Raw genomic sequence first — 14735 nt, 5'->3', positions numbered from 1 at the left:
CGCGCCCACCCCCACCCGCGCCCACCCCAGTGAGAAGCCAGCGGGCCGGGGTGGAGTGGGCAGGGGAGGGGAGGGCTTCTCACGGGTCTGCGGCGTCTACATTCACCTGTGAGGCCGGGGAGACTGGTTAGGGGAGCTGGGATCGCCGGGCCGGAGGCCTGACCTCTGCACACGCTGTGGCCGCCGGGTGGGAGGTCCTTGTCCTGCCCAGTCAGCAGACGGACAACTGCCGCGGCGGGTCTGCTTGTTCAGTGTCTCCTGTGTTCTCCGCTCGCTGGAGGACAAAGTTTTCTCCAGAAGTATTTCCATTTCTTCCGGCATCTAACCGGAGCCCCACAGGTGCTTAGGATTACTCGGGCCCAGCTCTGAAATGAGCGCTTATTTAACTTCACCTGTGTGGCTCCCCGCGGGAGGCCTCATTCACTTAGTGACGTTTGTGGATCTGCTTTGCGCCATCTTTGGTTCCTGACCTTGGGCAAGTGAATTAAGCCGTCCCCTGTAAAATTCGGCTAACACCCGCCTCACGGGGTGACTGGAGGGATTAGATGACACAATACATATTGATGAGTACATGCCCAGCACATACGAGGTACTCAGAAGACAGAAGTGGCTATTAGTTTATGTTGTTAATAACCATGGTTATTATCGTAGGTACAGTAAGTGCCAAAGAGAAGGGTAGGCAGACCACAAGCAGAACTAGTTGTGAGGAAGGGAGAGTGGAGGAAAGCATCCTAGAGGTGGAGGTGTTCAGCTAAGTCGAAGGAATAGGATGTCACTAAGCAGAGACTTGGAGGTGGAGGCGGCCCTCCCGGCAGAGTCAGCAGTGCAAGCAGAATCACAGAGGCCTGCAAGTGTTGGCTGGTTCTGGCCACATGGAGATGGAAGGAGAGGAGCCTGGAGCACGTTTAGCCCTGATTATGGAAGATGCTATACCAGGGGCTTTGGACTGTTAGGTAGACAACATTGGTCCGGTTGATCTGGGATGGGGGTGGTCTTTTGCGTGTGATGCTGCAGTTTTGGCAAAGCTTTGTCATCAAGTTTCTGTTGTTTTGGGTACTGTATAAAGCCTCTTTCAGCAGTCATTTGCCCTTTCATTACATTCAGCCTGCCGAAGAGAACCAGCTTTCTCATACAGGGTCGGCACCTGTGTAGTCTGCTAAGGTGGTGTAAGGCTAAAGTTAGCCTTTCCAATATTTGGGTGAATATTTTGTTACAATTGAAAAGGTAGAAAATAGGTCATAAACTAGGTGGTACAGCTCTTACAAAATATGGAAAATTTTAATTATATCTGATGACTTAGAATCTAAGTCTTAGATGGTAACTAGAAATAACTTTTGAAAAGAGTTTCCTTTTCTGATAACCGAATGGTGCTTTGAAAAATTCTGTTGAGTTTTGACTATTCCTTCGTGTATTCCACACACACTGGCTAAGCCCCTCCTGTTAGGCATTGTGGTGATACATCGATGGGGACACAAAGATGAGAAAATACCACCTCGCTCATCTTGGGGACGCAAGCACCAAGACGGAAACCGGATCCCTGAAGCCGCATGGCAAAGCAGGGACTGCCAGGCACAAAGGCACAGGAGCACAGCGTAGGGGGAACTTCTCAGAGCTCAGAAATCACTGCTGTTTTACCAAAGGTTGATGAATGTAGTCTCTTTAATTGACCTTCTTCCTGCCCCCAGGTTACCAGGTGACAGGGGTGTTTATGAAGAACTGGGACTCACTGGATGAACATGGAGTGTGTACTGCCGACAAAGACTGTGAAGATGCTTACAGAGTTTGCCAGATCTTAGACATCCCTTTCCATCAAGTGTCCTACATAAAGGAGTATTGGAACGACGTGTTCAGGTGAGTACAGGTCACAGCACAAAGAAGGCTTCCTCACACTGTGGATGCTTGCAATGGAAGGGTCGCGGTAGTCAGCCAGCCAGACGCCTGTGCAGCCCAGCGCTCTCCCTCCATGGTGGTGCTGAAGACTGCAGGAGGCCTCAGCCACTCTAGGGGCTCTGTGTTAGCGGCGAGGCCTGGACCCCACAGCACACCCAGCTGTCTCACTCCTGTCATTTTGCCACTTGCCTGAAGTCTCTTTAATGCTTTCTTGGGCCTTGAGCTGTTTCTGTTGCCCAGTTAGGGTAGGGTAGGGGAGCTAAGGCTGAGGGCTCCCCTGGAAGCTGAGCACCAATGCCTGCGTGCTATGTGGGTCAGCGATTAAGGGGGTTCTGAGAAAGAGTTAGGTGATACATGGCCTGTGCCTGTGAAAACAAAAAACAAACAAAAACTTTTATAAAACCGAATACAATCCCAATAATTAAGTGCCGTGTGCTAGGTGTGTGCCACATCTAGGAACATTAAGATGTCTGCACTGTGACCTGGTTCTGTAGGAGTTTGCGGTCTAGTTGGGAGGACATTATCTTCACAAGAGGTGATAGTGATGCGTGGCACGCAGGAAGTACCAGTGATGCTGTCAATCACTGAACCCAGAGGAGGGAGAAATTTGCAGAGTGCAGTAATCAAGAAGGCTTCATGGCAGTGGAGGGGTTGGAAACAAAGGAGTAGAGAAGACACTCCAAATGGGGTAGTGAGAGCAGCATGAAGAGGAGAAGAAATGCCGGTTGTGTATTTCAGGACCGTTGTAAAGTTTGGCTGGACTTTTGTTCCTGCGGTGGAAGGAGTGGAGGACTTGTCCTCTGGTGAGCCCTGACTGCGATAAATGTCGGGCAGTTGTCAAAGGCGTCTGACATAGCAGGCCATGTGCGCAGGACAGGCTGCCCCTGCCTCAGTGGCCTTTAGGGGCAGAAAAGCCTTGGGTTGAGTCCTGACTGTAGTTTATTATATGACCTTGGGCAATTTACTTGACTTTGTTTTTTTAGTTGAAAAAAATTCTTTTTCTCTCCTGCTAACAAAGACCCAGAAGAGATTCTTGACTTTTCTAAGCCTCAATTTTCTCACCTTTAAAATGAGGATAACACTGATGCCTCACAGGGTTATGTAAGAATTGAGATTAGGTTATAGTACGTATGCCTGGTATATTAGTAAGCAGTCAATAAACATAGCTGTTTTTCTTTTCTTTTTTTTTTTTTTTGAGATGAAGTTTTGCTCTGTCACCCAGGCTAGAGTGCAGTGGTGCGATCTTGGCTCACTGCAACCTCTGCCTCCCAGGTTCAAGCAATTCTCATGCCTCAGCCTCCCAAGTAGCTGGGATTATAGGCGTGCACCACCACGCCCAGATAATTTTTGTATTTTTAGTAGAGACAGGGTTTCCCCTTGTTGGCCAGGTTAGTCTCAAACTCCTGACCTCAGAAGATCCACTTGTCTCAGCCTCCCAAAGGGCTGGGATTACAGGTGTAAGCCACCACGCCAGCCTGCTGTTTTATTTTCATTATTAAAAGATGAGTCGGGAGCTAAGCTGTGAGGACGCAAAGGCATAAAATGATATAATGGACTCTGGGGTGAGGGATAAAAGACTACACATTGGGTACGGTGTCCACTGCCTGGGTGACGGATGCACCAAAATCTCAGAAATCACCACTAAAGAACTTATCCATGTAACCAAACTCTACTTGTTCCCCAAAACTATTCAAATAACAATAAAAGAAATTTAGATTCAGTAAATTGACTATGGTCACCTAAAGAATCAACGGAAGAGCTTGAACATGAACCGTCTGTGACTCTATGCTATAACATATGGGTGCCGTGTATGTTAACAACATGGACAAAACTGATGGCTGAATTTTCCTGGGGAAGTTATCTGTAGAATGCATGATAAATGCATTAAAACTTCTGCAGTTTTCTCGGGGACATAAGAAAAAAAAGAGTGTGGCAGCCAAATATAGGATAAATATGGGAGAAGACCAAAGGCAGAGAGTCTCAGGAAGTGCTGTTGCTGCAGATTTGGACTTCATGGGGAGGGATTGTGGGAGTGGAAGTTGAGGGCTGGCTTGTTGGACCCAGAGGACAAGTCCACCGGGCAGTAGATCTGAGGTGCTTGTTAAACACAGACCTGGACCGAGGCCTGGGTGTGGCCCTGGAATCGGCTTTAATAAGTACTTCAGCTGTGCTGCTGGTGGGGCGCTGTCAGGGTCTTTCTTTGAGAAAAGGTGTGATGAGGCTTGGGGACTGATGTGTGTGGGAGACCAGAGACGAGAGGAGTCAGCAGTAGTTTCCAGATCAAGGCTGGGTGGCTGGGGAAAGCCGGTTTAGGGGATTCCTCATGAGTACTGTAGAGTTTGAGGTGACAACAGGGAATGCAAGTGAGCTTACACTTCACCTGCTAGCACCGCTTTTCAAAGTGTACGAGTGGATGTGGTTTTGAAGTTCAGCTCAGCTGAGGCCAGATAGGAAGAGTGACTTGAATACTATGGCAAATTAGGAGCAGTGCTGGGATTAAAACCCAGCTTTCCAGGCCAGTGCTTGCTGCCGCCTTCTGGCGCTGCTTGATAGAGACTGAAAGGAGGAGGCGATTCTTTTCCCATCTCTGGGGCTGCCCCAAGCTCGCCCCAGGCTCCAGCCAGCCTGCCCTCTGTCCTCGCCCAGTACCGGCTGCCCGTGGAGGCACTGTCTTCCTGCCGAACACTCACTCCTCCAGTAGGGCTCTCTAGCTCAGAAATTTCTTTCATATTCTTTCATTCAAGACCCACTGGCCTTCATGGATCAGAGTCCAGATATGTTTTAGCTGCTGAGTCTTTTAAATTGCTGTCTCCCTCCCAAAGTGCAGGAAAGGCTTCTCTTCTTTCCAGTGAGAGAAGAGGCCAGGTTACTCCATTGTTTTGCTAATGCCAAATGACACAGCTTCCCGTCCGCTGTTTAGGAAAGGGTTAACAGTATGTCTTTTCAGAAACGGATTTAAATGTTGACCTCTTCAATATTTACTGATGACTGTCACATAGAAAGCTTGTTGGGTCTAGGACCTAGAGAGACACAGATTGCGCCTTAAGTAGTTTATAGTTTAATGAGCTTCCTGACAACTTTCTAATAATTAAAGCAAAATGGAAAGCGTGTAGTAATATCAAGTGTTGTTGCAAACGTGGAGCAACATGAGCTTTTATAAACTTCTAGGGGAGCGAGAAGTAGGAAAACAGTTTGGTGCCTGCTGAAGGGGAAATCTCCAAGGAACCTCTGGCCCTGTGCAGATCCATGATCTGTCTGCATAACGCAACCCTCTTGATCAACTTTGGTTTTTTTTAATCCTTGTTGATTAATAGAGAGTTTTAGGTTAAATGAAAAAAATCACTTATCCCAAAATACACCCATTTTAAATTCCCAAAATAGACGTCATAACCCTCTTGAAGTGAATCCTCGAAGACTATGTAAGTCTTGCTGGTATCATGGCATCTTTTCCCACGTTCAGTCAGTCTGTTAGAGCAGAAATTCACTGAATTAGGATGGCCTGATCCACTTTAAGCACCCAAGAGGTTGCTCGTTCTCAGAAGTGTGTTTGTCACGCGAGGAAAGTATTTTGGTGTATTTGCCCAGTGGCTCAGCATCCCAGGCTGAGTTTGCGGAATGGCTCATGGAGCCCTGGTGTGGGGAAACCTCTGACTGGGTTTCTCCTCTGCTCTCACCATGGCAGCCATCCTCACAGAAGAAGTCTTCTGTGACAAAGGTGTGCGGGGTTGTCTCCATACACCAAGCCGTGGACACAGCTGGGTGTCCTCTGATTCAGTTCCGATACCATCTCATCTACCTGGAGATAGTGCTGGATGCCAAAGGTTGAGGGTTCAGTCCCCAAGATGGACTCCCCTCTACAGCAGTGGAAAGTGTGGGCCTCTAGAACTTACGACCCACTGGCTTCCCGTTGGGATTCGCATAACTTCCTCTCTGGGTTCGATTATTAATAATTTGCTGGAGTGGTTCACAGAACTCAGAAAACACATTTACCAGTTTATTACAAAGGATTTGCAAAGGATACAGATGAAGAGTCAGGCCGGGTGAGGTATGGGGAAAGGGTGTCCACCCTCCAGGAGCCTCCGCAAGTGCAGCTGTGCAGAAGCTCTCTGAACCCAGTACTCTTGGGTTTTATGGAGGCTTCATGACATTGCCATTCCTTCTCCCGGGATACAGAGTGGGACTGTCTCTGGGGAGGGTTAAGACCCACAGTCAGAAAGGTAGGTGCTTGTAATTCTAGCACTTTAGGAGGCTGGGGCAGGAGAATTGCTTGAGGCTTGGAGTTCAGTATCAGCCTGGGCACCATGGCAAGACCTCATCTCTACAAAAAAAGAAAAGGATGCAGTGGGCCGGGCGCGGTGGCTCACGCCTCTAATTCCAGCATTTTGGGAGGCTGAGGAGGGCAGATCACTTGAGGCCAGGAGTTGGAGACCAGACTGTCCAACATGGTGAAACCCCGTCTCTACTAAAATACAAAATTAGCCAGGCATGGTGCTGCATGCCTGTAATCCCAGCTACTCTGGAGGCTGAGGTGGGAGAATCGCTTGAACCCAGGAGGCGAAGGTTGCAGTGAGCTGAGATCACACCACTGCGCTTCAGCCTGAATGACAGAGCAAGACTCCGTCTCAAAAAAAAAAAAAAAAAAGAAAAGAAAGATGCAGTGAAAGGAGGGCAGTAGGTCAGAGGCCTGTCGGTGAGGCCCGTCCCTGAGGCCTACCACACCCAGCATGACAGCAAAGGACTAACGGGTGAGGTCNTGCCTCAGCCTCCCAAGTAGCTGGGATTATAGGCGTGCACCACCACGCCCAGATAATTTTTGTATTTTTAGTAGAGACAGGGTTTCCCCTTGTTGGCCAGGTTAGTCTCAAACTCCTGACCTCAGAAGATCCACTTGTCTCAGCCTCCCAAAGGGCTGGGATTACAGGTGTAAGCCACCACGCCAGCCTGCTGTTTTTATTTTCATTATTAAAAAGATGAGTCGGGAGCTAAGCTGTGAGGACGCAAAGGCATAAAAATGATATAATGGACTCTGGGGGTGAGGGATAAAAGACTACACATTGGGTACGGTGTCCACTGCCTGGGTGACGGATGCACCAAAATCTCAGAAATCACCACTAAAGAACTTATCCATGTAACCAAACTCTACTTGTTCCCCCAAAACTATTCAAATAACAATAAAAAGAAATTTAGATTCAGTAAATTGACTATGGTCACCTAAAGAATCAACGGAAGAGCTTGAACATGAACCGTCTGTGACTCTATGCTATAACATATGGGTGCCGTGTATGTTAACAACATGGACAAAACTGATGGCTGAATTTTCCTGGGGGAAGTTATCTGTAGAATGCATGATAAATGCATTAAAAACTTCTGCAGTTTTCTCGGGGACATAAGAAAAAAAAGAGTGTGGCAGCCAAATATAGGATAAATATGGGAGAAGACCAAAGGCAGAGAGTCTCAGGAAGTGCTGTTGCTGCAGATTTGGACTTCATGGGGAGGGATTGTGGGAGTGGAAGTTGAGGGCTGGCTTGTTGGACCCAGAGGACAAGTCCACCGGGCAGTAGATCTGAGGTGCTTGTTAAACACAGACCTGGACCGAGGCCTGGGTGTGGCCCTGGAATCGGCTTTAATAAGTACTTCAGCTGTGCTGCTGGTGGGGCGCTGTCAGGGTCTTTCTTTGAGAAAAGGTGTGATGAGGCTTGGGGACTGATGTGTGTGGGAGACCAGAGACGAGAGGAGTCAGCAGTAGTTTCCAGATCAAGGCTGGGTGGCTGGGGAAAGCCGGTTTAGGGGATTCCTCATGAGTACTGTAGAGTTTGAGGTGACAACAGGGAATGCAAGTGAGCTTACACTTCACCTGCTAGCACCGCTTTTTCAAAGTGTACGAGTGGATGTGGTTTTTGAAGTTCAGCTCAGCTGAGGCCAGATAGGAAGAGTGACTTGAATACTATGGCAAATTAGGAGCAGTGCTGGGATTAAAACCCAGCTTTCCAGGCCAGTGCTTGCTGCCGCCTTCTGGCGCTGCTTGATAGAGACTGAAAGGAGGAGGCGATTCTTTTCCCATCTCTGGGGCTGCCCCCAAGCTCGCCCCAGGCTCCAGCCAGCCTGCCCTCTGTCCTCGCCCAGTACCGGCTGCCCGTGGAGGCACTGTCTTCCTGCCGAACACTCACTCCTCCAGTAGGGCTCTCTAGCTCAGAAATTTCTTTCATATTCTTTCATTCAAGACCCACTGGCCTTCATGGATCAGAGTCCAGATATGTTTTAGCTGCTGAGTCTTTTAAATTGCTGTCTCCCTCCCAAAGTGCAGGAAAGGCTTCTCTTCTTTCCAGTGAGAGAAGAGGCCAGGTTACTCCATTGTTTTTGCTAATGCCAAATGACACAGCTTCCCGTCCGCTGTTTAGGAAAGGGTTAACAGTATGTCTTTTCAGAAACGGATTTAAATGTTGACCTCTTCAATATTTACTGATGACTGTCACATAGAAAGCTTGTTGGGTCTAGGACCTAGAGAGACACAGATTGCGCCTTAAGTAGTTTATAGTTTAATGAGCTTCCTGACAACTTTCTAATAATTAAAGCAAAATGGAAAGCGTGTAGTAATATCAAGTGTTGTTGCAAACGTGGAGCAACATGAGCTTTTATAAACTTCTAGGGGGAGCGAGAAGTAGGAAAACAGTTTGGTGCCTGCTGAAGGGGAAATCTCCAAGGAACCTCTGGCCCTGTGCAGATCCATGATCTGTCTGCATAACGCAACCCTCTTGATCAACTTTGGTTTTTTTTAATCCTTGTTGATTAATAGAGAGTTTTAGGTTAAATGAAAAAAATCACTTATCCCAAAAATACACCCATTTTTAAATTCCCAAAATAGACGTCATAACCCTCTTGAAGTGAATCCTCGAAGACTATGTAAGTCTTGCTGGTATCATGGCATCTTTTTCCCACGTTCAGTCAGTCTGTTAGAGCAGAAATTCACTGAATTAGGATGGCCTGATCCACTTTAAGCACCCAAGAGGTTGCTCGTTCTCAGAAGTGTGTTTGTCACGCGAGGAAAGTATTTTTGGTGTATTTGCCCAGTGGCTCAGCATCCCAGGCTGAGTTTGCGGAATGGCTCATGGAGCCCTGGTGTGGGGAAACCTCTGACTGGGTTTCTCCTCTGCTCTCACCATGGCAGCCATCCTCACAGAAGAAGTCTTCTGTGACAAAGGTGTGCGGGGTTGTCTCCATACACCAAGCCGTGGACACAGCTGGGTGTCCTCTGATTCAGTTCCGATACCATCTCATCTACCTGGAGATAGTGCTGGATGCCAAAGGTTGAGGGTTCAGTCCCCAAGATGGACTCCCCCTCTACAGCAGTGGAAAGTGTGGGCCTCTAGAACTTACGACCCACTGGCTTCCCGTTGGGATTCGCATAACTTCCTCTCTGGGTTCGATTATTAATAATTTGCTGGAGTGGTTCACAGAACTCAGAAAAACACATTTACCAGTTTATTACAAAGGATTTGCAAAGGATACAGATGAAGAGTCAGGCCGGGTGAGGTATGGGGAAAGGGTGTCCACCCTCCAGGAGCCTCCGCAAGTGCAGCTGTGCAGAAGCTCTCTGAACCCAGTACTCTTGGGTTTTTATGGAGGCTTCATGACATTGCCATTCCTTCTCCCGGGATACAGAGTGGGACTGTCTCTGGGGAGGGTTAAGACCCACAGTCAGAAAGGTAGGTGCTTGTAATTCTAGCACTTTAGGAGGCTGGGGCAGGAGAATTGCTTGAGGCTTGGAGTTCAGTATCAGCCTGGGCACCATGGCAAGACCTCATCTCTACAAAAAAAGAAAAGGATGCAGTGGGCCGGGCGCGGTGGCTCACGCCTCTAATTCCAGCATTTTGGGAGGCTGAGGAGGGCAGATCACTTGAGGCCAGGAGTTGGAGACCAGACTGTCCAACATGGTGAAACCCCGTCTCTACTAAAAATACAAAAATTAGCCAGGCATGGTGCTGCATGCCTGTAATCCCAGCTACTCTGGAGGCTGAGGTGGGAGAATCGCTTGAACCCAGGAGGCGAAGGTTGCAGTGAGCTGAGATCACACCACTGCGCTTCAGCCTGAATGACAGAGCAAGACTCCGTCAAAAAAAAAAAAAAAAAAAGAAAAGAAAGATGCAGTGAAAGGAGGGCAGTAGGTCAGAGGCCTGTCGGTGAGGCCCGTCCCTGAGGCCTACCACACCCAGCATGACAGCAAAGGACTAACGGGTGAGGTCTGAGGCCCGTCCCTGAGGCCCACCGCACCCAGCATGACAGCAAAGGACTAACGGGTGAGGTCTGAGGCCCGTCCCTGAGGCCCACCGCACCTAGCATGACAGCAAAACAATAACAGGCTAAGGGAGATGCAAGCCAGGAACTGTGGATGAAAGCCAATGCATAGCATAGCACCACAGCCCTGCAGCGAAAGTCTAGAGGATTTCATTTCTACTGTCACTCAGGCATCTTCTCTTCCTCACCTAAACCCTGCTGTGTTGGAGGAGTCCCAGAGGCAGGGGCAGTCCCCACTCCTGACCCCATAGGCGCTGTGAGCCTGCACGGAGACGGTGGCTCTTGAGCCGGCAGAGAATAACACCTTGTCAGGTGGCCCGTGCAGCAGGTTATAAACAAATGTTCGAAGACAGTGGCTTTATACTGAAGCTCTCCTGTTTTGCAGAAAATTATAGTTTTGGTATGACAAGGAGAAATTCTACATTAAGCAATTTAGTGACTTTTTTTTTTGAGGAATGTTTCACACTTGGAACTGAAGTCATTTTCTTTTATTCTAGTGATTTTTTGAATGAGTATGAAAAAGGAAGGACTCCCAATCCTGACATAGTTTGCAACAAGCACATCAAATTCAGTTGCTTTTTTCATTATGCTGTGGATAATCTTGGTAAGTAATTTGGGTTTAAAACTTCTTTTTTTTTTTTTTTAAGAGACAGGGTCTCACTCTGTCACCCTGTCACCCAGGCTGGATTATAGTGGTGCGATCATGACTCACTGCAGCCTCGACCTCCTGGGCTCAAGAGATTCTCCCACCCCAGGCTCCTGAGTTGCTTGCATCACAGGCGTGCCACCATGGTGGCTAATTTTTTGTGGAGATGGTGTCGCAACTGTATTGCCCAGGCTGTTCTCAGATTCCTGGCCTCAAGCAATCCTCCTGACTTGGCCTCCCAAAGTGCTGGGATTCCAGGCGTGAGCCCCTGTGCCTAGCCAGTTTCTTCTTGTGGAACCTCCTGATACTGAATTGCTTGTGTAGACCACCTCTTGATGTCTGTGGTTATGCTTTATGAATTTTAGGTTCTTTTTCCTGTCCCCTGCCATTGGAGTCACCATAACGAGTTTCTGACATTCTGGCTCGGGCTTCTTGGTTTGCTGTGTCCCACTGCAGCTCACCCTGCTGTGTGTGGCTACGAGACACCATTGTAAGCCAGGGGCCCAGTAGCGTCGGCGCTTTTAGCAATGACGTAGATGAGGCTTGCAGACTCAGTATATGAGCAACCTAAAGCTGAGTTGATGATGCTGAAAGTTTGTGGAGTTAGGAATAAACAAATGCCCTACAAAACAAAACATCAAAAGAAAATCTTAAATTGCAACACTGGGCTAACACCAAAACATGAAACTTAATAGATAAATGCAGTTTGCTAACTAGGTTCACTAATTCTCCTAGTACAAGATTGGAAAGACCTAGCTTGGTTGCCATTGAATGTGCAGAAAATCTGGGGGATTTGGGTGCCCCCAGGCTGACTGAGCCAGTAGTGTGATGTCTTTTGTCAAAGTCAGCACAGACTGAGCTCACCCTGATGATCAGAGAATGTCTGGGAAGGGGTGACGCGTCCACTGTGGTCTGTCCCGGTTAGACCGTTATCAGTTATTCAGGAAAAGAGTGACAGACAGATAGAATGTGAATTGATTTTTAGTTTCAGGGTATCCGGAAATATATTCTCCCTGAACTGTTGAGATTACTTTGGGTCATAGTGGCAGTGGTCAAGTGTGTGAGTTAGGATGACATTCTTTGTGTGACCAGAGGACAGAGTTAGGACTGGCAGGAGAAAGAGTTCCCTGGGGTGGAGGCACAGGCAGCTGTTCAGGAAAGGAAGCACTGAGCTCTCTGTCACAAAAGCTTTTTGGGGAGCCCCTAGGTGACTGGCTGTCAGGCACGCTGTGGAAGGAACTGCTGCAGTGAGTATTTCCACACCTGGATGAAAGGCATGAACCATGCAACACAGGATGACGGGACATGACACCCGGACTTCTGAACTCACCGCACTTCTCAGGGGCATCCTGCACTTTTTCTGGTATAAGTGCTGTTCTTTAAGGACACAGATTTAAAGTGGATTGTTTTCTCTATGAGAAACTCAGTCAAGATGAGATCATGTGTTTCTAAAGTGCCTTTTTCAGGTCGTTAAGATGCAGCAGTTAATTCTTGCTGTGTCTTCTGTTTACAATGAGCTAGTGTGGTTGGTTAAGGATGGAATCCATTTTGCTGCACCTTTCGTAAAAGTCTCTCCCAAACTAAGTATCTGTAATTTTTTCTTTTTTTGAGATGGAGTCTCACTCTGTCATCCAGGCTGGAGTGCAGTGGTGCGATCTCAGCTCACTGCAACCTCCACCTCCTGAGTTCAAGCAATTCTCCTGCCTCAGGCTCCCAAGTAACTGGGATTACAGGTGCCCACCAACATGTCTAGCTGATTTTTGTACTTTTTTTGTAGAGATGGGGTTTCATCATATTGGCCAGGCTGGTCTCAAACTCCTGATCTCAAGTGATCCACCCACATCGGCCTCCTAAAAGTGCTGGGATGACAGGCCTGAGCCACCGCGCCTGGCCCGAATATCTGGAATTTTTACGCAATGAAAAGGTTCTGGATTCGTGTGTACCTTGTTAGGCTCTTTGGCTTTGTGTAATATGAAAAGAAGAAACAGTATGCATATGGCTCTTCACTCTGATGAAAATAGTACATAGTTATTACAGAAAATTTAAAAGAGGAGAAATGACACCTACAATTTCACTCTCAGAATCAAAGGAATAGACCTGAGATTTTTCTTCACTTGTTTCTCTACAGTAAAAACAGTGGAATCATGGTGTTACGTCCTCCCCCTGCTGAACAGTGCCAGGCGTTTTCCTGTGTTAGTAAACATTCTCTGTAAGGACCCCCGTTGTTACGGCAGTGCATTGTCATTTACCTCACATTCTCCCAGTGGTGAACATTTTGGTCCATTTTGGTGCTTATTTATTTATTTATTTTATTTTATTTATTTTCTGAGACAGCATCTTGCTCTGTTGCCCAGACTAGAGTGTTGTGGTGCAATCTCGGCTTCCTGCAGCCTCGACCTCCCAGGTTGAAGCAATCCTCCCACCTCAGCCTCCCAAGAGGCTGGGACTACAGGTGTGCACCACCACGCCCGGCTAATTTTTGTATTTTTTTGCAAAGATGGGATTTCACCATGTTGCCCAGGCTGGTCTTGAACTCCTGACCACAAGCAATCATCTGCCCACCTTGGCTTCCCAGAGTGCTAGGATTACAGGCATGAGCCACTGCGCCTGGCCTCCCTTAGTATTATAACAAACTCTGAAACGAGTATTTTGTATTTAAATCTTTCTGTGCATTTCAGACTGTTTCCTTAAGCTAGAAGTTAACTTTGGAAAGGCTCTTAAAAGTGCAGTAACACTTGAAGTAGCAAGATTGTGTCAGCTCCAGAGTCTAAGGCTGCTTGTTTGATGGAACTGGATGTGTGCCTGTGTTCCCTGGGATCTCATGTTTGGGGGCAAGGTGGATTGCGCAGCCCGTCAGCCTAAAGACGTGGAGTCTGTACTCTCCTTTTGTGCCTTGGTTTATGCTGATCAAGGCCTGCAAGTTTGAGTCTAAAACCTGATCCTTGTGTTCTAAAAACCTCACAGGGGCAGACGCCATTGCCACAGGCCACTACGCAAGAACTTCACTGGAAGATGAAGAAGTCTTTCAGCAGAAGCACATTAAGAGGCCAGAAGGGCTTTTCCGAAATCGGTTTGAAGTTAGAAATGGTAAGTTAAAGTGCCCAGATCAGAGCTGAATTCTTGTGAATAGAGTGAAATCTTTTGAGGAATGACAGTGGGTTGTGCCTGAGGATCACGGCCACCCCTCCCTCTGTGCTCCAGAGTAGCTTGTATGGGATTCACATTTGAAAAGGTGCGGTTACCAAGACAGCACTTCCCCTCAGGGCCCGTGATTGGGTAGTAAGAGATGTCCCTGCTGGCTATGGCGAGAGCTGGTGGAAAGTGACATCAGATATTGATAACCCAGCTCTAGACACTGTGCGTTGGTGATTTGAATGTTCCAAAAATATTTGGGTAAATATTTGACAGTGATCATTGGGGTGCTGTCAGTCTAGCCAAGGCCCTGTACTTAGCAATAAGTTCTCAAGGGCATGCGGTTCAGGCAGACTTTTAATGTGCTGTGAGCACGGGACCTGCTGTGGATCACAAAGGCTCAGCAGTCAGGCTTTGTAGCCATATGTGTGTTAGGAAGCCAGGTTTCACCTTTCTAGAAAAAAGTCAATAGCAGACCGTGAGCTGGGAAGCTGCTGGTTTGTCCTGGTGTACATGTGTATGTAGAAAAGAGGAATTCCCGCCGGGCGCGGTGGCTCAAGCCTGTAATCCCAGCACTTTGGGAGGCCGAGACGGGCGGATCACGAGGTCAGGAGATCGAGACCATCCTGGCTAACACGGTGAAACCCCGTCTCTACTAAAAATACAAAAAACTAGCCGGGCGAGGTGGCGGGCGCCTGTAGTCCCAGCTACTCGGGAGGCTGAGGCAGGAGAATGGCGTAAACCCGGGAGGCGGAGCTTGCAGTGAGCTGAGATC

At 47.9% G+C, this 14735-nt stretch overlaps 1 protein-coding gene across 5 annotated transcripts in view; it reads left to right on the top strand.

Annotated features, from left to right (window-relative positions):
- The window catches only part of TRMU (tRNA mitochondrial 2-thiouridylase), a 26213-nt gene that overhangs the window by 1174 nt on the left and 10304 nt on the right, over positions 1-14735 (top strand). For all 5 annotated transcript variants that reach the window (XR_001881232.1, XM_017850800.1, XM_017850799.1 and 2 more), the window contains exons 2-4: positions 1686-1851; positions 10680-10786; positions 13793-13915. Coding sequence is in view for 4 of the 5 variants with exons in the window: in XM_017850800.1 (XP_017706289.1) it covers positions 1686-1851; positions 10680-10786; positions 13793-13915 (396 nt within the window). In the remaining variant the exon portion in view is untranslated. The remainder of the gene's footprint in view (positions 1-1685; positions 1852-10679; positions 10787-13792; positions 13916-14735) is intronic.

Source organism: Rhinopithecus bieti, unplaced genomic scaffold (assembly GCF_001698545.2).
Source record: "Rhinopithecus bieti isolate Rb0 unplaced genomic scaffold, ASM169854v2 scaffold_32081, whole genome shotgun sequence".
NCBI classification, from domain to species: domain Eukaryota; kingdom Metazoa; phylum Chordata; class Mammalia; order Primates; family Cercopithecidae; genus Rhinopithecus; species Rhinopithecus bieti.
This window is presented reverse-complemented; position numbering and strand designations above follow the sequence as displayed.